General features: G+C 41.1%; 4 protein-coding genes across 5 annotated transcripts; all 4 read right to left on the bottom strand.

The window, feature by feature from the left end:
* Positions 1–1,909: 1,909 nt before the first annotated feature.
* Positions 1,910–5,024, bottom strand: LOC135622255 (alpha-1,3-arabinosyltransferase XAT2-like). Of its 2 annotated transcripts, none has more exons than XM_065123935.1 (4): positions 4,867–5,024; positions 4,605–4,791; positions 4,419–4,499; positions 1,910–3,732 (listed from the first exon to the last, which is right to left on the bottom strand). In XM_065123935.1, the coding sequence occupies exons 2-4, from the start codon at positions 4,744–4,746 to the stop codon at positions 2,522–2,524; spliced, it is 1,434 nt and encodes a 477-aa protein (XP_064980007.1). In that variant the 5' UTR covers positions 4,747–4,791; positions 4,867–5,024; the 3' UTR covers positions 1,910–2,521. The 2 variants fall into 2 exon arrangements, with proteins under 2 accessions (XP_064980007.1, XP_064980008.1); XM_065123936.1 differs by having other exon boundaries at positions 4,877–5,014.
* Positions 5,025–10,411: 5,387 nt separating this feature from the next.
* Positions 10,412–13,899, bottom strand: LOC135622254 (uncharacterized). Its single transcript, XM_065123934.1, has 4 exons — positions 13,629–13,899; positions 13,340–13,522; positions 13,196–13,255; positions 10,412–10,828 (listed from the first exon to the last, which is right to left on the bottom strand). Exons 1-4 carry the CDS (start codon positions 13,839–13,841, stop codon positions 10,547–10,549), a joined length of 738 nt encoding a protein of 245 aa, XP_064980006.1. The 5' UTR covers positions 13,842–13,899; the 3' UTR covers positions 10,412–10,546.
* A 3,919-nt stretch (positions 13,900–17,818) lies between these two features.
* LOC135622252 (protein ROOT PRIMORDIUM DEFECTIVE 1-like) lies at positions 17,819–19,353 on the bottom strand. The gene has a single exon (XM_065123932.1). It carries the CDS (start codon positions 19,351–19,353, stop codon positions 18,073–18,075), a length of 1,281 nt encoding a protein of 426 aa, XP_064980004.1. The 3' UTR covers positions 17,819–18,072.
* Positions 19,354–20,548: 1,195 nt separating this feature from the next.
* Positions 20,549–21,387, bottom strand: LOC135622253 (uncharacterized). Its single transcript, XM_065123933.1, has one exon. The coding sequence runs from the start codon at positions 21,257–21,259 to the stop codon at positions 20,711–20,713; it is 549 nt and encodes a 182-aa protein (XP_064980005.1). The 5' UTR covers positions 21,260–21,387; the 3' UTR covers positions 20,549–20,710.
* Positions 21,388–22,018: the final 631 nt, after the last annotated feature.

Here is a 22,018-nt window from a genome sequence, read left to right as displayed (position 1 = left end):
CTATACTGCTGAGATAAAGCCAGCTTGACATGTGCGGCAGAGGTAATTGCTCACAAAAAATGTAAAAAGATTTCTTACCGTAGCTTTTCCTCTTCCCAATGTTATCACTGACCGGTGATTGACTGCCCTTCCTACAGGATCTGATTCATGAACCTGTGATATATATATATATATATATATATGAAAAGATGGAGAGAGAGAGAGAGAGAGAGAGGTGAAGAAAAACACTTAATTGAAGGTGAGAAATTTTGGATGATCATATCCTCTTAACTGCAGCAACCCACACCCAAAATAAGAAGAATAGGACAAGCAAAATCACGTTATGGGCATAAAAAATCTCATTAGTGATGTATGATACAAGCCACACTGCAATTTCGACGTGGAGTTTGAACTTTAGCTGGACACCTTCCAATAATTGAAGGATCATCGTGCTTCCTTTTGCCTTTTACTTTTGGCTTATTTCACCCTTGGCTTCTTGTCAACTAGAATAAAATACAATGAAAGCTACCTAACTGGATGCGCCATGAATGCTAATGTCCGTCGTCGGCTGCTTCTCATATAAGCTCCTGTTCTCGATAGAGGTCCCCAGGGAGGTTCCCTACCGAGAGAGGATGCAAGTGGTCCCTTTTGGCAGTAATAGATGCCCGGACAGCGGGGCGCATTTGCTTTCCTTCCCTCTCTCATCGGGGATGCCTTGGGAACACAAAACCGGCTTCATTTTCCTTGAATTCCACTCGAGATCAGTCGTGAGGCATGCATGTCCAAACCATATTTGGCTACGGTTCTACTTTCACCACCACCGCCGAGCTCTCGCCATCGCCATCGCCATCGCCATCGCCATCGCCATCGTACGCTATGTGTTCTCCGCTTACGTATTATTTATATGCATCTATTTATTTTTCTCTCAACCCATCAGAAAAATCCGACTATTTCTTTTTCCCCTTTTACCACATATAAATAAATATATAAAAGTATTTTGTAAAATAATAAACCTTAACGCCTAAGAAAAGTATTTTCCCCTCATTCTCCGGACAGACAACTCGATTCATCAACCAGGTTAATCTCCACTTCGATAAGTAGTCGTCATCAACTTAATGTTAAGCTATACTTTGTCTAAGATTTGTATCTTTTTGGACTTGGATAACTTCGTAGGAGGAGAAGGCTTTACTACCAAAAGAGTACATAAACGAAGGAAATTAATGTGGTATTTATGATATATGTCATCCTCGCATTGGCTTCTCTTCTCTATTCTCCTTTGATGGAGCTGAGCTAGCTATCGAACTATGTTGTGACAGCCAGTTTGTTGTAGTTGCATAGAGATCGATCCAAAGAGGAAGCTTCATTAGTGTGTTCTATAATGGTGGTGATGATCTGTTGTCTGTACCAATCATAAATTACTTTCTCCAGATCTGGAGTTTGCCAGTCCACTTTGCTTGCGCACGTCTCTACACGAATGAGGTTGTAATTTGACTTCTGCAGCCGACAAAGACAAAAAAAAAAAACAAAAAGTATGATTTCGTGCAATGGTTGATGAGGAAATCACGTAGCTTGTGATCTAACGTGATAATATTCCAATGGCGTCCGTCCATGACTCGTTTAAATCTCCGTGAGTGAGTTGTTCTCGAATGCAATTATCGAAGAAAGAACATTGTTTAAAGTTGGGTCAAGTTGGGCAGCGGTGCCAATTAACTTATGCACGAGACCATCCCTAATTATTGTGGAGCAAACACATTGTTAGCTGTCTCCTAAGTTTATTATGTTTGTCTAATTAATAAATCAACAAAATGATGCATCACCTTCTCCTCTCTCTCTCTCTCACTATTTTTTTTGTTTTGTTTTTCCATCACTTTGTTGGTGAATTAATGTGGTCTGTATCAACATCAACTACTGACGCAGAAACACAGATTCAGATCCAGAAATCAACATGGAACTCATGTGTTATAAACCACACGGTAGTAGCACATGTGCTGATCGATAAGCCTCGAGACGTCTGATACATACATGTAGCATTAAAGTTTGCCTTCCTTCAGCTTCACCTTCATCTATATAAGTTTCATTACAATATGAATCGACTTCTCCTACCCAAATCGCTAGATAACAATCTTGTCGGTTTTCTATAGCAGGACTGATAGCTTTGTGTCATGGGCCAGAAACAAGGATCGTAGGGTGTTGGTAGGGTCAGTCGCAAGGTCTCGCAATGTATGTTCGAGACAATTGGTGGCGTCACGTACGTTTTACGACTACCGGAGACGTCACATTGATTCCAAAAAGGTCTGTCGTCTCTGCACCCGCGGCTTGGAGTTTTCTGGTCGTATGTGGTAAATGAGGTTTCTAATGACGGGACAGACGATGGCCTCAGTCAAAATGCACCGCCCCAAGGCAAGTCCACATGCACACGGATCACAAGGTGTGACGACGGCCAAGTGTTGCATGCATCATTTCTCCTCCCTTCTCGATCGATCGATCTCTACAAATCACAACGAAGTGGAATCTTTCAGAGCTTGTCGAGTAAACAGTCTTCCTACCGATGAAGAAGCTGGCGAGCATGTACGAGAATGCTACTGAATCTGCTCACGTCAAGCCTTACATCTTGATTGAAGAAGTATATAGAGGTCCAATTCCGCCAACCATCCTTCTGAGCCAGAATGGCTTGCGGATTTGTGATCGCCGGATCGGTAATGCCGTACCTGTCCACCAGCGAGCTCTCCGTGACACTGATGCTGTATTGCAAGTACCTCATCTTCATCTCCAACGCCGGCACTCCGTAGTCGGACCAACAGTACGTCTCCAATCCACCCAGAGGAACGACTTGGATTACTACAGCATTGGTGGGAAGGAATATAAGATTGGTGAGCCCCGCGCCGTGCACTCCCATCATAGCATCACATGAGTTCACTACGCGCGCAAATTCCCCCAAACTTTGGTTCTTCTTGATCTCCGCTATCACAGGTTCGAAGCCCTGCCATTCTGCCATTCGAGCGATCTCATCGACGTTGCTGAATTTTCTTGTGCTCTTCCTCGCGATAATTACGAGTCTTGGCTTCTTCTTCTTCTTCTCCTCTTGCTTTTCCCCCAGCACGATCGCTGTCTCCCGCTCCAGCGAGTAGGCGCTCCTTATAAATCGCCCAAAGTCAAACATGGTGACACCACCAGATCTTGCAGGATCGATGCTCATGTCCTTGTGGAACGTGATGCCCACTATGACTCGAGGATAACAACGAACCAGAGGATCCCTGTTGAAATCGATGATCTCATAACGAGAAAGCTTCTTCAGTAGTAGTTCGTATTTGGCGATCCACCACGGAAGCATGTCACTTATCAGAAACTGAACTTCCCCATCGAATTTTTGCGATGTTATATATAGGGGGACGACCAGATCGGTGGTTTCGTGGAAGAAGTTGCCCATGTAACCTCCGGTCGCAAAGATGATGGCCGGAACCGAGCTCTTGACGTCGCATTTGGGAACATCTTCATGGTGAGTAGTCGAATAACCTACAGACAATTCGGTGAGACGAGATAATGCAGCATGGTCTCCCTTCCGAGGATGAGGCTTTATCCGCCATGATTGCTGGAGTTCCGAAGCGTTCCGATCCGAGGAAGTAACAAAGAAGATGGATGAGGAGGTAGCACGGACCCTGACATCACCCTCCATGTCACAAATATCTGCTCTTCGGTCCGACGTATCGCACAAGGGCTTTCTCTGTGGCTCCTCATTTCTGTCGGTTCCATCTTCTGCAACCAGACAATGACGATTAAAATACTAGGAACTTATCATAAGAACTTCGATCTGTTGTTGGTAATTTTATTTAGATCCATGAGTGAATTCGCCCGTTGGATACGGTCGTTTGTTGATAATATACTAAGATCCATGAGTGAATTTGCCCATCGGATCCTTTGAAAGTACCCCAATTGTCTTGTCCTTTGGTCTTCCACAAATTTGGTTCTCTTATATTTGAGAAGAGCCGCGTGGAAATCCGTCTCCACATGCTACGAAATTTGGAAAACCTGCCTTTTCCTAACTGAGATGTTCAATATCTTCTACATCGTAAGCAAAACAAAAGTGTTGATCATGGAATGATTACCGCAACACTAGAAAGCAAAAGAGAAGCGTCGAGATGGTAAAACACGACGATCATCGATCTCAGCTACTACATATGGTGGAAATTTACAACTGTTTTGTCTGGAGATCTTTTTTCTTTTTGTTTTCCCTAAAACTACGTGCGTACCTAAGATTGTTAGGTCCCAACGCAAGCAAAAGGGTCTTGGAACAACTATGTTCATGGTGCCTCGTTTCAGCAGATTCAACTGCTTAATTTCCGGCTTGGATGACGGGGATGACAGTCCCCACCTCCCTCCTAGATCTGGGTGTGCCCAGCGATGATTCGAGAGGAGAAGAAGGTATTCGAGAATTGGCTTACCTGGGTGTGGGTGTTGAGGACCGGGATTTTCTTGGGACCCAGAGACAGGAGGAGTCGTGTGAGCTGACAGCCACGAACTCACTGCAAAAACAGCCAAGATCAACTTGTGTTTAGAAGCTCCGGCTGAGACCGGCAGAAAGGAACATCTACGATGACGACGAGGATCATGGGAAAGATTTAACTCACGACTTGGAAGGGAGACAAGAGAGCCGGCAGACCCCGCAAGAAGGGCCATGGAGATGAGAAAGCATCCCGCGAAGATGACAAAACTCAGAGTCTGAGGTTCTACCCTGGTGAAGCTCCTCAACAACTTTGCCTGGCTCCCCATCCTCTCGCTGAACTTACAACTTAGGCGGCGACGATTCCCGGTTACCTGTACAAGACCCTCATCATCATCATCGTCGTCGCGGAGGGAGAGAAAGAGAGGGGCAAATTATTAGGCATCAACCACTCCGCACTAAGTCAGTCGGCGATGTTGGTTTCCTCCGAGCTACCCCATGGAGTATTGGCAGACATGGCACCAGACTTTTCCTCTCTCTGTCTGTCCGCTTTTTGGCATCCCAAGCGTAGCCCTGACCATATTTGATAGGGTGCGTAGTTTCTGAGAAATGGAGAGTTGACTCGACGACGATGGATGTAGTAATAATACAATTTGAGTTACAGTGATTATATGTAATTAATATTATACTCTTTTTTATATACTAGTTAGTCATTCGTAACGTAGTCCATAATAACATCAATAATTTATCTTGTATCTTATCAAAATAATCATGTTATTATATTTAACTATAATATGTATAAATATAAATATAAATAAGATAATAGAAATAAATAGTTTTAATTATGAAAATAAAAATATTAGTTATAATGTGTACTTAAATATGCATCACTATATCATTTATAAGTTACTTACAAACTTAATCATAAGAACATATTTTTTTTAAATACTTTAAGTGGTAAGACTTAAGTTAATAGATCAACGATCAAGACAATCAAAATGAAATTCTTAATTCACATTAATTATTTTTGAACTCATTTTCTAATTATCTTATACTTTAAAACTACTATAATACTCGTTATTCTTTAAGAGAAAAGATACTATGATATATCACAAAATAAAATATATTAAGTAACTTGATAATTAAGTTTCACTAAACCAAGTCCTAAATAAAATTTCACAAAAGCTTAATTAATGGCCCTAAAGCATACTACTAAATTAGCTTGTGTTATCGGTACTATAATTTATATTATACTATTATTGTAAATAGCTCCTCCACATGATATAAATATAAATAGTAAAGTAAACTTATTGTTATCGAGATAATTTATAAAATCAACATATAAAAATATTATTATTTCAAACTAAAATAATTTTTTATATGTGAGTAGATAGCCTTTCATCATTTTCTTTATAATTTTTTAATATTCCATTCATGAGTATTTTGGTATTTATCTAACATTCCAACTACAAAACTAGTATTTGGTCTCATACAAATACAAATTTAAGCATATAATATATTACAAACTAAGTATATATAAAAAATATCCATTCTTTTCTAAGTCATTCTTAAGATAATAAATTTAATTGAATCTAATAAATATATCATTAACTAAATAAAATTACATACTATATCTCTTAAAAGACTCAGTTAATATTTTTTTAAGATAATCTTAATAATTTCTGAGATATATTATTAAATATCTCAATACCAATAATATATATTATCTTATTCATATTAATTATCTTAAAATTCTTGATAAAAATATCTTATTAGTAATCACGGCTAACAAGCAAAATATTATCTACATATAAAACTAATAAACTTATTCCTACTAACCATTAGATATATACATTAATCAATAATATATTTTTTTAATTTAAAAAATAATAATAAAATACTAATCAATAATATTTTTCTTAAATTTAAGAAATAATGATACAATGAAACTTTATATATAATTATCTAGAAATTATTTAACTCGGACAATAGTGTCCGTCTAGAGTCTAGAATCTTGCCCTGAATTAGACTAGCAAAACAAATCGATTAAATATAAGCACTGGGATCTGTCAGTAGTTGTCATGACTTGTTCCAGGGTAGATCTGTAGGAGGCAATATCTGTACGTCTCTTGCTCAACTTGTTTCTAAAATACCAACCCATCGGCGTCGACCAATTCTTGAAATAGACTCCTCGCTTGTTTTGGAGCTTTTCTGCAGAAGAAACAAACGGTGCAACATTTTTACTATAATTTATAGGCACAACATCATCAATCATAATGCCGCCCTGAAAAATGTAGTGTCGATTCAATCTTATATAAAAGAAAGCAAATGAAAACCTTTTGAGGAAGAAAGAAATTAGAAACACCAGTACATAATTTTGCCTAAAAAACCAACCCGCATATGATAGAGATTTATTTTTCCGATTTTGTCTAGAAAAGCAGACCCTGTGTGTGACTTTTTTTTAATTAAAGGAATTCTAAAAAAATTTAAGAAGAACTCCTGTTGACATATAGATAAGTTTAGATATAAAGAGCCAAGGTTCATGGAAAATAAAATGAACCAGTTAAAAAAAAGAAGAAGAAAGAGCTAAATGTTGGCCACAGACAGGTGAAAAAACAAATTCCACATCATAATCTGATTTACCCTGGATAATAAAGGAAACATTCTTGAGTTCCGTCATCCCCTGTTCAGTTTTACTGAGTTTTGGCTATGAAGACCAAGGATAGAGCTTTCAAGTCTACGATCCCCACAGACATGATAACATGACATGTTCAGCATCATGCCATTAAAAATGAAACAAGACAGAAACTATTGACTATTATTTGATGTATACATGTCTGAGTCCTAATCAAGCTAAGTTTCATCTAATCGTAATTTACTCTATACAGAAAGTTTCTTGTAACCTTTGAATCTATTCATATTTTATAAACTAGCATGACATTCAGAATTCGGTTTTAAGATTTAGAAAGAAAGTACTAGAATAAACTTAATACTTGCACGAGAAAGCAACCAAAGCAGGAGGCCATGCATGCAGTGCCAATTTCTAATGTATTTACATGTATTTCTAATAATAATGATAACAATTATTATTATGTTTCAAAAAACACAGGACTAACAATTTTGCAAGGTTAGATTCAAATTATATATAAGAGCCGGAGAGGAGGTAATGAAGACACAATAGTGTTCCTCTCACTGTTATCTACGTTGTTAACAGATGATACGGTTGCGTCTATTAAAAGCACATTGAGACAAAGACAACATTAAATGGCAGAATCATGCAACCAACAATTATATGAATATGGCAGAGATGATTTACTTGTGTAAGAATGTTGAAGGTGGCTTAATTTTTGTGCTACGATCACCCACTTTCAGCACCATCATACGGATCTATTATAACATTGATAATGGCTGGTTTTCGAGCAGAAAAAGATTCAGAAAGTGCAGAGTTGAGTTCTTCAGGAGTTCCAGCTCGATAACCTTTCCCACCAAAAGCTTCAATTAGGGAATGGTATGCTGAATGTGGAACAAATGTAGGGCCAGGGTCATCTTTGTATGGCCCAGTAATTTCACCAGGGGATCTTCTGTGACCCCCATATACGCCACCATTGTTGAATACGATTAGGACAACTGGAAACTGATATCTCACTAGTGTCTGCAAGGTTCTTAAGAGGAATAGTTAGAAAAATTCAAAATGATACGAGCAGCCAATTATTAACTAACACTACCAGAAAAGGGGAACCTCAGTACAACAACAACAAAAAATCCAAATAAACATGCTTAGTCAAGTCGCTTAAGCAAAAGAAAAAATGCAATATTATTTCAAACAAGCAGATACATGACATCACCAAAAGTATCTGACGAACTCATGGTAACTACAAGTAATACGAGGTGTTGTCCATTTACAGGAAACATTAATCATTAAAATATTCTAAAGCAAATTGATACCATGAGTGACAAGTAAAAAATGAACTGGTAATACAGAATAAACCTCATACAATGTTCACATCCAACCATAACCAAGTTGCTTTGTAGCTTCTACCCATAGACCTTACTAAGATGACACTATACTTGTTGTTTATAACCATATTTCCATTCACCAGGAAGGACATCATGAAGATTGATATATGTCCAACAACTCAAATTGAAGAGCCATGATAAGAGATTTAACTCATTAAAGATGGAGAAACTGATCCAAACTGGATGTGCAATGTGAACATCTCATAAACTTTATATGGTGCCGAGTTGAATACAAAGTTGAACTTATCACATGTACCTATATACTGAAGATGAACAATACAACAGGTACTTAAGATTATTAAACAAGGGTAAAACAAATACACAGGCTTTTGGCTGACATGATACGAGGAACATAGATAAAGAGTATCTTGAGCAAGTGAAAAAACATGAAGAAAATAAACATTCCTCCATTTTCCAAACTCCAAATCAGCAAGGAATTTTATAAGATTACAAGAGGTCTATGCAATGTTCAAATTCATATGATGGCTATTAAGTAATCATCTTGACCAAATGTAAGCAATTGCAAAGAGGAGGGAACTCACATACTTTTGAAGTATCCCAATAAACTAAACCCCAAACATCAGGGAAAGGATCAGCTCTATAAATGTTAAGTGGACTTGAGATAAGATCAGAAAATAGAGAACTCGTACTCAACTTTCAATATTGAGATGGAGATCAAAGACAGCTATAATTGATAGCATTGCCTCTGGGATCATATAAGCATGAAACACTATCAATGAAATCATAGGTGAATAGAAACATGCTCTGCCACAGAAAATTACATTCTCAAAATAATCACAATTTGATTATGACACATTCATGACTTAAAGTCCAGTGACAAACAGAAAACAATTTCTTTTCCTGTACACTAGGTCTCAAATCATGAAAATAACTTCCCTGTCTGTTAGGGAAAGACTGTGTACCTGTCTGATCCTCCCTAGTCCCCGCATTACGAAGAGTCTTATGTACCAGACCATCCCATATTTAGTATACACCCAAGCAGACATCATCATTGCAAGACGCCCAAGACCAATGAGAACTTCCAATGCAATAGAACAATACATACTTTCCGAAGGAGATACTGGAAGCGTATTGTCAGGATTTAATTGGAAATTTGTTATTGTGTAGTTATGCATTAATTGTATAAACTTTAACTTTAAAAGATGAAAAAGAAAGCAGATCTATATATGTTTCTCTTTTCACTTAATGATCAAATTCCATACAGTAATATGTGGATGTCTTTTATAAAGAGGACAAAGAATAACACAATTAACATGACAATATGCACACATGGCACATCAATTGAGAGCTTACCTCAACTTCCATGGCACTGAATCCAAAACCGGAATCCCCTTCAACAGCGACCACCAGTCTTCCAGGTGAAGCCGGAAGCAACTGCACGGGTGGCGACGGCAGTAACGGGGATGCCCACCACCCCGAACATGTGTTGCACGCCGGCACGGGCCAAGGAGAGAGCCGCCAAGGTGCTCCCGTCAATCAGGGACCGTGGAGAGTCCGCCATGACCAGTTCGGGCGTCTGTGTGAGAAAGAGTTGAGTGAGCCACGAGGGAATAGCAACGTAACCAAGCACGCACGAAAGCCCTTTATATACTGGACGGATAAGATTTATCTAGAGCATGTGCATAGAAGTAAATACCCACTCGGCCGGGCCGAAGAGACTCCTAAAGAAAATAAAAAGCTTCCACCCATCGATCATCTACCCATCTCCGCTACCTGTCAATAAAAAGCTTCCAGCAATATCAGTCTCATCTTCCAACCATCCGACTGCCACCGCGGAGCTGTGGCATGCCATTGCATGGACAATCATAGGGTAATATATACATATGCATGACCACAATCCAACAACTACGTAGACTGTCAAATGAAATGCTCAAGAGCAGCATGGTCGGCAAAGGGCACTGGGCAGTTGCCTCCCCTCTTTTGACAACAAAAGTTGGAGCATCTGAAATCAGGAAGTGGGCATAATTCTAATGCATCAATACTTCATTCAAGACTAAGAACGAACACAAATACATAGATGAGTACACTTTAGAAGTTCAATGGACTTCAGGTTCATTCAAGGCTACGAACAAAAACGAATATACAAATTAACTATGTGACACGATGACATCGGCACCAATATGCGATGCCTCCACCTCTACCTTGTGCAACTGCAATTTCCTCATCTATATACAACCAAATGAAGAAAGGATCTTTGGTAGTGGGCTCCTTTTCTGCTTGTCCCAGATTAATTTGCAACGGACCAAGTAGCCCAACCTTAATACGGATGTTCTCAAAAATGAATGCCAACATTCTGTTCTTCCATGAAAATTTGCCCTCAAAAGTCAGACATCCAATAGGCCCCAGATATACTCCATTCTCAATCCTTTTTGCCTGATATCCAAGTCCAAGTTATTAAATTTCTAAAGCATTTCAAGATAAATCATCTAACAACACTAGGAATCACACATGAAAGGAAAATAACATAGGAATAGTCCATCAGCCAAATGTTGCCTGTATTAGCTTTTCATGAATAATGAGCAACTGATCTAATATAACATGTACCTTTCTTTGAGAAATCCCATTACATACATAATACAGGTATTTGAAACAACAAAATCAAGAATAATTGCCAATCATTTATGTTAAATATTCATTTCATCCGGGACAACGCAAATGATACTTCAAAAGCTTGTATGCCCTACCAATTGAGTGAATGCTGTTTCAATTGGTCCTTAGTAGGAACGAACAAATTAATTGATTTTGCAACTGATACCCGCAACAGAGAGCACTTACCTCATTAGCATGCATACCATTGCTTAAAGTCGTCGTACAAGTTATTGGAGAAAAATAAGCACTTCATATGTAACATAGTTGTATTATTCCTTAGGGAAAATTGACAACCATGTAAATAAATCTACCATTTCCAAAGTTAGTCATCAGCTTTTAGAGATAATGCTTTCATCATCGAAAATGAAACTCAAATATAGACGTAACTATTATCAATATGGTAATGAAGCTTTCATGACACAGCAGAAATTAGATAAGGGTCTCAAACATTTACAGCTACAAAAGCAACAATCTCATTCATCCAATTGATGAGTATAATAATTAATTTTATACATATAAAAAATCAAATATAGTGTTGCTTCGAGGACATGCAGAGTTAATGAGAATTAGACCTATATACTTAACAAATATCATACTTGTCCTTCCAAAATGCCTATTTACGACTATGTCACCTCATAAAACCCAATTTGTGTACTGGTAACCTTGCCATCATGGTCCACTCATAAGCATCAAAATAAACCCACATTAAACAAGAGTTACCATGAACTATAGTGCAGAAAGTCATTTTTCCTCCCAACATTTTTCACGTGCACACTCAACAAATTAGTTACAAATGCTCTTTTCAGAAACTAATGCAGACACATTCTGATACCAACAACAAGACAGTTGATTGATTTTATGAAGGTATTATTGATAAAGAGTAATCACATTATATAACATAATATCAAACATTTTTTTGACAGCACCAGAATGTCTGTTAAACATGGGAGCATGAATTCAAATAAATTGGACTCATAATGATATATATATATATATATATATATACAACTTTTCAGATGTGACTATGTACTTTGTCAGACTTGAAAAGGTTTATACAAAAAGAAAGAAAGGGAATCTTTTTTCTAAGATAGAACACTTCGAGTTGGCTTAAATCAATAAATCACTATTTTTTAGAAATAGGTCTTTCATGAGTATAATTTGAATCCATGATTTCATTCATGCATTTCTAATTTATAAGGATTTTTAATATGAGATTTTGCCCCTAGCTTTTGCTGCTGCTACTACATAAAATGTTTAGAACCAGATGTGAGTACTGGCAGACTTGAAAAAGGTTTTATGAAAAAAGAAAGTAAAAAATTCTTCTTCTTTTTTTTCTAAGTTAGAACATTTGCAGTTAGCATGAATCCTTAAATCATTTTTTCTAGAAATAGCCTTGCATGAGTATTCAAATATGAGAATAGTTTGAATGCATGGTTTCATTCATGTGTTTCTAAATTCAAAGGATTTTCATCCGAAACTTTGTCCCTAGGTGTTGCTGCTACTACATTAAAAGTTTACAATCTTACTTTAAGTAATATAATCTTCTGCCCCTGCTTTAAGTAAAGATTGTGTTTGAGTCAAGTTTCAAAGAAAGCAGTGATTCTTTTATGGTTTTCAGAGTGATTAACAACATTCCTCCTCTGATTTTAGTTTGTGATAACACTATAATAGTGCAGCATTAGGTCTCTCTTTTTTAACAAATTATGGCCGGCTTGGTAATCTCTCAGTAGGCTTCAACTTTTCTACCTTGCTCATCTATCAGTTTGATCTGTTGGATGATCATCCGGGTTGACTAAAATCCCACTATCATCTAAAACCGAATGACAAGGGAACTTCTAGATACAGCAAATGCCAGACTGGAGGCTGGATATTTGTCAGAAAAGAGCTAGCAAAAATTAGAAATGAATCAATCTACATTCAGTAATACTGGTTTGTTTGTTTCTTCTCTTTCTGGACAGATTCACCTATTAGAAGTGTAAATAACATTTTAGGGTTTGTCGAAAAGATTCTGTCTCAATACACAATCAAGACACCCAAATAAAGGACCAATTGATCGTCAATTAGTGGAATAAGGAATGCAGTAAAAGGGCAAATAGCTGCATGTTTATAATAAAAAGCAATCAAAATGTGTCGTATCCATAAGTTTCTCACCGCTGCGTCAAATCGCTGAACTGCAGTGACGGGGAAATATCGACCCTTCTCCAGCCGACCCTAAAGGCAACAGCCCTCGTATCAAATGCCAGTGAGAAGGAAGGCTAAGCGGCCAAAAGAGCGGTAACAGGCACTCGAGTTCACCTGGGCGGTGAAGATAAGCATCCAAGTCCTCCCCGGCGACTCTGTCCCTCCGAGGGTTTCAAGAAACGAGGACGGGTTAGCCTTCTCCTTCTTGATCACTGCCAGGGCAGCGAGGACTTCAGGAGCCGAGACCTTCCTGGTCTTCGCCGCCGCCTTCAGAACCTTCACGCTGGCCACCACGCCCTATGAGCACATAAAATCACCGCCACGAAGAGGAGACAAAGATCAACAAACTCAAGGACCACAGAGAAGGCAGAGGAGATCGAGGCTAGAATCTGGATTTACCGACCGATTCCTCCTTGGGCAAGGGCACGGTGCTCCTGTGGTCCTCCTCTAGGGCTCCGATCTCCGGCGCGGCTGCCCCCGGCCGCAGGATCCGGCGGTGGCGAGGCTCTGAGGCAACGGAAAGAGGAGCGATTGGGGGTATGAGGAAAGGACAACGCTTGGGTTGGGGGAGAGGAGAGGGCGAGAGCGAGGGCGGACGGAAGGAGAAAATTGCCATCTTCTTTTGCCGGGTTGAGAAATTTTTGGAGGGAGATAAAAACCGTGTGGTTTTGAAATAACACACATTCTTTCTATCTCAACTGCCCCCAATAATAATAATAATTATTATTATTTGTGGCCATGATATAACCCATACTAAAAACCATGAAGCAAAGTCATATTCCGTTTCGTGCATGATCATATTGTGGCAATGGATAAATTTGCTGCAACGCTAATCATCGACAGATCATAGAACAGAATTTATATATATATATATATATATATATATATATATATATATATATATATATATACATGTATACATCATGTGAAATGATGTGGTAGATAGACATCAATGGTGTTCGACTCAACTTGATTTGGTTGCGGGTTGGATTTATGTAGGTATTTCGTGGAACGAACAAGCTCCTTATCTGGAGGGTTGTTTATGGGTAAGTAAAAGATGTGGATGTTCCTTTGTTTCATGGTTGCTTGTTCTCAGGAACTGACGCAACCATGTGGGAGTTGCTTCTTCCACATATAAAAGTTGCTTCATCGTGTACTATCGACATGTGCCATGAGAAATTGAAGTCCCTGTGGCCTGTGACGGTACCAACAGAGCAAGAAGATTGGAATTGCGACCCAAAGATAAATGCATCACGAAACAGTTGATTCTGAAGCAGACAGAGATCACACTTGTAATCTGATGGATTAGCCGAACGGTTTTATGCTAGCAATGTACATGGCAGATGAGCTTTCGTTCGGCTTCTGTGATCTGATAATTCAGATGAGATGGGATCCTTCACAAGTATGATGGGCGGGAATCTAATTATTACGGTGATGATAGCCCACGTTGGAAAGCACTGATGTAATTCTCGAAGTGGACGGCGGGCCGCAAAGCTAGTGGAATTTTAACAGTGTGAGAATGGGAGAGTTCCGAGGCTTCATTGCTTAGTTGCGAAGGACGCCCGTCCGAAGTCATCTCGTCGACAAGAAAGCGCCTGACATCGATACCATTACTTCACCATGGAAATGGTGCATTGAACTTGGCCGAATCGTGGTGGGGCTCGTTATACCGGAGATTGACAGGTACGTGAAGACAAAAACATATGTTACCGTCGGCTGTGATCACAAAGAAGAAGGCAGGATTCATCCTCCTCCCATGCGGAACAGAATTGGGTTAACGGCGATAGGAGATTCTTCGACGGTAAGCTATGAGACCTTTTGCTTGGGACACTGATTGCGCGTCTCTCTCGCTGATGGTGAAAGCCATGAAGCGGCTGGTATTTGGGGTTTTTGCAGACCGAAGCGTGTGGGGGCAGCATCCGTTCTTTCCTCCTCCCTCCCTCCCTCCTTCCCATCCAATCCAAAGAAGGATGGTAATAATACTATTCTTTTTTGGCTCCTGTGTTACTGCCAAGGTAGAAAATTAAGCTACAGACAGAGGAGGCATCGGTCCAAACACGAAAACCCCACAAGCAATGCAGAGAGTTTTGGGCGGTGGAATGTAGCGTAGCGTAGCCAAGTGTTGAAGATAATTAATTTTATGATGATTGCAGTATACGCGCTAGATTTCGACAACAATCATTTGAGGATCGGGTCCCTTCTTTGCTTGTGGGAGTATCCAAATAGCTGGAGATATGATCCTATCCAGACCGCGTTAATTAGCTCCCGGTGTGGGTGGTGGGTGGGCGGATGCACCAAAATCTATACCCACTTGTTGCTTCTAGGCTTCAGCTTAAACTATACAGGCCTCGCCTGGAAACAGATCGCAAGGCAGCGGGGCTGTCATTCCTTCATCTCGTACGTTTATCCGTAAGCATCCTCGTCGAGGTTCGAAGCTTACGCGTAGCAGCCAGATGATCCGTCCCCGACAGGAACGGAACCATCATCGCATCAAGAAACAACAAAGTAGGCATACAGACGCTTCAAGTTTGGCGATCTTGCTGATGATTTTATGATATAAATTAATCGAGCCACTTCAGATTTTTTTTGGGAGGTAGAATCGAGCATGAACATGCCTCAGCCAGAGACCCATTTTACGAGCGGCTCCGATGATCGATCGTATCAGTTTTGGATCCACGAAAAGCTCCTCCGCTTTACTTGAAGCACGTTACGGATGGAGAAGACGATCGTTGCAGGGTTCTGCTACTTGTGTCTCATCCTTACGAAACCGTCAGCCAACACTGGTGTACTTGTTCCCTTTTCAGTCGGATTTTGCAAAAGCGTCGAGCGAGTCCTCGATTATTAGCTCACGCAACATCCATAATTCATTTGCTCGCTGAAGCATCTATGGCAGGACCGAACGAATTAATTGTAATATTCTATAAAGCTATGGAACAAGTGGAGTACACGGACATTAAACGCCACTCAACCGAGATGCATTCCGGCCAGAATCCACTTCGAGGCCTGGATCAGATGGAACAAGATCAAGATCGCCGACGTCGGAACGCTCAACGCAAGCACCGCCATCAATCCGATGGCGACGCTAGGCCTTGTGTTCATCAGTAGGGTCTGCAACAAGCACAGGATGTCGGAGACGTCGGCGTGGTATCTGGCGTAGTAGCGCTTCTCCCAGTCCATCCATTCCGACGGCGCCTCATAATTCCTCTCGGCCATCTTCATCTCGTGGATCCTCTTCCTGAGCACGATCATATTCTCGTCGACAAGCCCGCCGCCGCCGCTGTAGTCCCATCCGTAGCCGTCCCTCCCTGCCGCGACTTCGATCGATCTCTGCCGATTCGGAAGGTGCGGTCCGGCGTGACGGTCCGACGGTCGGGCTCGAAACGAGGAAGGGTGGAGCGATGGGGAGGCGACGATGGAAGTATACATTCTGCCGGTTGAGAAGAAGAAGCGGAGCGGAAAATTGGAGATGGGAAGAATGGGAATCGGGAGTCGGGGAGATGGGGCGTATTTATAATAATATTAATACGAGGGGGGTTCATGCTGTCGATGGCACGTGACACGGAATCCTGGGCAGGTAGTTAACGGTCGACGGGCACGTGTCGATGTGCTAGCCCCGGCTCTGCGTCAAAATGCCTGGGAAGAAGATGTAGTCGGCGCCTTCAGTTGCGGTGGTAATGTATGCTTATCTTAATATAGATTATTCTTATGCAAGCAAATACATATCTATTATTATTATTATTATTATTATTATTATTATTTGTGTGACTTAGGTTATTAGAGAACTCATCAAAGGAAAGCCGGAAGTTGACAGGTAAATTCCATTTAGGGGATCACACGACGAGATCATCGATCACTGGCCTCGTAAGATTTAAACTTTGACCGTGGGAGGGGTCTTTGTAGTCAGTGGGTGTGCCGAGGATGCACATTTACATGCGCTTACGGTCCAGCAAGGAGGAGAAACGCACGGTGGATTGTGGTAGATCTCAATAATCCATAGCCATGTCAAACCGAGGCAAACATGGACCAAAATGGGGACTCCACGTCAGCTACGTCCCACAACTTGAACTTCTGTAATTATGACTACGTATCATTATAGTTTACCAGTGTTTTTTTTTTTTTGGCTAAATTTTAGTGGGTCTACGTCGTTGATGTTATGGAAAATAAAACAAAGTCGAGTTATGAAACAACAATAACAAAAAAAAATATAAATCTTAACTATTTAGATCAATTATATAAATTTTTTTTTATCAACATTAGGATTAGTAAAAAATTAATCTTAAAAACAAAGAACATAAATATGCTGGTCATCATTGGTTTTCTTCTTACAAGAAGACAACATTGTAGAACAAATAGTTACAAGATAATCTTTTTGTGACGAGATACAGTTGAAAACTTGGACGATCCTTCTTTATCTAAATGATTTTCCTTCATTATGAACATTTTCTCCTCACAATCCCCACAAGTATTGACTAAACCTTTATCCTCAAAGCAAGAACATGAATGATTGTCTAGTGTGCCAAGATACACACACACAAGAACCAAAAAAATCACATGAAAAAGAAGAGAGAAAAAAAGACATAGGAGACTACAAGATAAAAAATATTGAACAGAGTATATTTCCACCCTATGTTACACTGGGTACAAGGCATCCAGTCCACTAATCAAATTGACAAGATCATACTATATTACTGCTTCGGCTTACTCTTCAAAAGCAAAATTGTAAGCTCCGTTGGACTGATTAAATCATGTTTTGCAAACAGAGCAAAATCACACAGGGAATAAGCTATTTTGAAGCTTCAAACTACCTTGCGTTCTCCTCGCCCATGCATCAACGAGGAACCCAAGTTTCACACTGCATCTTCCTCATCAGAGTGAAGACTGCTGCTGCAGAGATCCTCCATGATATGTTCTTCATCATGACATTCTGCCATCTGAGCAACCAGATCTCCATTATACTGATTGTCGCATCGCTCATCAAGTTGCTCCAGTCGTCGCTTCTGGTTGGTATTTCTGCATCCCAGCGAAACCAGGTCCAACATTTTCCTTCGTACTGCATAAACAGGGTTGGGCTCAATCAGACAACCTTTGCTGTAAGCTTCTCTAAGAAACACGGTTTGGGTGCTCCCCTTGGTGGAGATGTAAAATATGCCCGGGTGTTTAAGAATGAGCTCCCTCACATTAACTTCCATCCTAAAATCTCTTCTGTAATGCGACAACCTTTCGACCTCAACCATCTTCTCCATTGTCAAACTCAGAAATTCATGAAGAATGCCGACAGCACATTTCTCAAAACGCAGAACATTGCAAATCCTGATAACATGCTTCTTCTCATAAGGCTTCGTGTAAGGAAGCATCTGCCAGTTCTTCAGCCTTTCTCTCGATCCTTTTTCGATCTTAAAACCTGTAGGAAACTGAATTGGAAAAGCATACTTGGTTTCGTGCTCACCCAACCATTTCTCTCTGTACTCTTTCTCCCTCCATTTCTCAATCTCAGCTTCAGCCAAACTTGCATCTCGAGAGATGAGTACCAAGGTATCAGGAAGTTCAACTCTAAAACAATCTGGATACTTTGGAATCACTGAATCCCTGAAATCATCCGGCAATCCCAACTCCCTCCTTGAAAGCCATAGTGCATGGAGGTTCAACGTTCCAAGAGTTGACATCATCAGAAGCTTCCTCAAACGCTGAACAACAGTGAATTCAGATGCTCTAATGACCCTAGCTTCCTCCGCAATCAAATCGATCATCTTTTGAGTGAGTTTGCAACAAAGATTCTTCTTAACAGGGTGAATGTACGTCTCAAAAATATGGGGATACTTGTGAAGAAAGTCACCTATTTCTGTATTCAAGCCAACCATGTGTTTCCATCTAGAGAGGAGCTGAACGGATGTGTAGTGACCCCTACGTTTTGCCATTAGCTCATGAACTCCCATTACCAACCTTAGCTTCTTCAACTGATTCATCAGCTTGTCAAGCTTGAGATCTCTTGTTCTGTTCTCCAGACGAGTTTGTGCAGAATCCACTGGTTTCTTCCATCTTTTCTGTATGCTGCAGTCAAATGGGACAAAGCAGCACATCTCGTTCGATGTGGGAGAAGAAACCTTCTGCAATATGCTTGTTCGTAGCATTCTCGATGCCTGGACCTTAAAAACGAACTATTATTATTCAGCGTCTATATCATGAAACTAAACCATCGATAACCATTGAAACAAGAGCGAGGATTATTTTCTTTAAATTGAAAGAAGTGGAGACCAGTATGTATCTTATCAAACAAAAAGAAAGACGAACCAACGCTTTTGCCAATGAACAAGAAGACTTCCTTACCCTCCAATGATTCGAACCAATGCAGATTTGTCATCAACCACCGACTTCCCTCCCACAGATAGAAGTTCCTGCAGTAGCATGAACATCCATTCTGATCAGACATCAACTCAGTACCACGATTAATATACATGTATATAGGAAACCGCAACAAGAATCCGGCTTAGTTTCCTTAAAATCAGTCCTCCGAGTGAAATAATTTCCTGACTTGTGTCCCTCCCGAGGGTTTCAAGAAACGAAGGCGGCTCAGTCTTCTCCTTCTTGATCACTGCCAGGGAAGCGAGGACTTCAGCCGCCGGGACCTTCCTGATCTTAGCCGCCGCCTTCAGTACATTCACCCTGGCCGCCACCGCCCTAGGAACAAATAAAATCACCGCCACGAAGAGGAGACATAGACCAACGAACTCAAGGATCACAGAGAAGGCAGAGGAGATCGAGCCTAGAATCTGGATACCGACCGGTACTTCCTTGGGCAAGGGTATAGTGCTTCTCAATCCGATCTCCGGCGCAAACAAAGAGAAAGCAGACGGTAGGAATTTGATGAATGGCAGGCAGCGAACCAGCAGATCGCAGAAAGCGGTGGCGCAACAGGTGACAGAGCAACCGAAGGTGAAGAGATGTTTTTTTTTGGGGGCGAAAGATGGTTAGGGTCACCACAGTGAAATGGAGGAGGAGGTTTTCTAGAAAAATCGAATCGCTTGTAATTACTTGTTTACCCTTCAGCCGAATGTCTTCGATTGTGTGTCCGCGGTTCATCACGAAACAGAAGGAAGCTGTCACGTGATCAAACCGGTGACAGCCACGCACCGTGATTCTTGGCACCATCAGGAGACCCCTTCAGATGCGATCGGAATTGAATAGACGGTCCAGATTCCATCCACCAAATGAAAGCGCAATGCAACGCGCACATCAGTTCCCACCACGACTCTCAAAGCGTGAAGAACCCGCCCACCGACCGCCCCTCCCAAAAGTGATTCCGATCTCAGAAAGACCGTCCACCCCTAATAAAGATGATCATTTTTTATTTGGTCCATAATTTGTCTTTATTTCTTTTCCCTCCATGTTTCCCTGCCTAGGAAATGAAAAGGCTTTACATGGTGGGTGTCGTCACCATAAAACAAGTCTACAAAACCTTAAAAAAGATCGATAAGCGCCGATGCCATCTCAGGCGGCGGGAAGCGACTCCGGGCGCCACAAGAGATCAGATGGATCATATGGCCCCGATGCTACCTCCTCGGGGTAGTCGAACACCAGCCCGTCATCCTCCGCCACCATCGCCATCTCTCTCTCCAGGCCGAACCCCCCGTAGCTCTCGATCGGGTCTTCAAAACCCCAAATCTGCCCAAACCCGACTTCCTCCGGCTCCGGCACGGTTCCCAGCCCCGCCGCTTCAGCGGCTCCTACATCCTCGTCCACCGACGAAGCGGCTGCGGTCGGCGGGAGGCCGAGCTCGTCGTCGGAGGCCTCTAAGAGATACCCAAGTTCGGGCTGTCCCGCCGAGACCGACGGCTCGTGCTGTAGCTTGGAATGAGGCGACGGATAGGCGATCTCCTTCTCCAAGCTCCTAATGACCGACTCGAGGTCCTGGTTACCAGCGCCGGGATCGTCATCAAGCATGTCGAGGAGAAGATCTGCCCGGAGGCGCTTGACCTCCGGCGACTCCGACTCGTCGGAGTCCTCGCGATGGCGCTTCTGCTCACCGGAGCTCTGCATCAAGAGGGAGGAGAGGAAAGATTAGTGGGGCTATAATGGGAAGACAGAATAAAGGCGAAGCCAAAAAGTAAGGGGTAACGCGGGAAGGTGTGAAAAGGGTGGGGGGTGTTTTGGGCAGGGAGGTGGGGTGTTGTGGTGGGGGTTTATATAGGGGCGCGGGTGGTATTGTGTTTCCAAGGGGTTCTTTGGGCCGGAAGATCATATAACACGCACCAACATTAAATAAACACTAGTAATCGGCGACAACGGACGTAAAATAATAAGAGGGAGTAAAAAAAAGGAGAAAGAGAGAAGGGACGGGTGCGAAGGCGTGGAACAAAATTGAGTGGATTCCATGGTTTTGTTTTCCAAATTTAATTTTCTGGACGCGTCCATTGTCGACCGACGTGGGTAGGACGGCCAGCGCCCAACCTGCTCGGCTAAGTCATCTTTCTCAGGCCAAGTATACTTTCTACCTCATCAATCTATGTTTGTGAGACTTGTAACATTTGTGTTAACAGAATAAGTTCATATTGTGTAATGTTTTAAAACAGTGGATGATATATGTTAATTTTTTTGGGTTAAATTATTAAGAGACTTATAAATTTATTTTCCCATTTTATGGTTTTGTTACACTTCTCTAGCTTCAAGTTCGAAGGATTTTGTTTTTTTTATGAATAGGCACCCAACTGAATCATGTGATGGCTTGCATCGTCAAAAATCTAGTAGAACAATGACAGTGGGCTTCCGGCAAGAAAAATATGATCGGTCTTTTCTAGC

Source organism: Musa acuminata, chromosome BXJ2-9, assembly GCF_036884655.1.
Source record: "Musa acuminata AAA Group cultivar baxijiao chromosome BXJ2-9, Cavendish_Baxijiao_AAA, whole genome shotgun sequence".
Taxonomy (NCBI): domain Eukaryota; kingdom Viridiplantae; phylum Streptophyta; class Magnoliopsida; order Zingiberales; family Musaceae; genus Musa; species Musa acuminata.
This window is presented reverse-complemented; position numbering and strand designations above follow the sequence as displayed.

What these genes read in the sequence shown, in the direction of transcription:
- LOC135622255 (XM_065123935.1), bottom strand. Translation starts at nt 4,746, where the DNA reads ATGGGGAGCCAGGCAAAGTTGTTGAGGAGCTTCACCAGGGTAGAACCT. An exon ending in TCTTGTCTCCCTTCCAAGTC is followed by an intron (nt 4,500 to 4,604) that starts GTGAGTTAAATC and finishes CTGTTTTTGCAG; the next exon opens with TGAGTTCGTGGCTGTCAGCT. An exon ending in TCCTCAACACCCACACCCAG is followed by an intron (nt 3,733 to 4,418) that starts GTAAGCCAATTC and finishes GTCTGGTTGCAG; the next exon opens with AAGATGGAACCGACAGAAAT.
- LOC135622254 (XM_065123934.1), bottom strand. Translation starts at nt 13,841, where the DNA reads ATGGCAATTTTCTCCTTCCGTCCGCCCTCGCTCTCGCCCTCTCCTCTC. An exon ending in CCTTGCCCAAGGAGGAATCG is followed by an intron (nt 13,523 to 13,628) that starts GTCGGTAAATCC and finishes ATGTGCTCATAG; the next exon opens with GGCGTGGTGGCCAGCGTGAA. An exon ending in TGCTTATCTTCACCGCCCAG is followed by an intron (nt 13,256 to 13,339) that starts GTGAACTCGAGT and finishes TGTTGCCTTTAG; the next exon opens with GGTCGGCTGGAGAAGGGTCG.
- LOC135622252 (XM_065123932.1), bottom strand. Translation starts at nt 19,353, where the DNA reads ATGCTACGAACAAGCATATTGCAGAAGGTTTCTTCTCCCACATCGAAC.
- LOC135622253 (XM_065123933.1), bottom strand. Translation starts at nt 21,259, where the DNA reads ATGCAGAGCTCCGGTGAGCAGAAGCGCCATCGCGAGGACTCCGACGAG.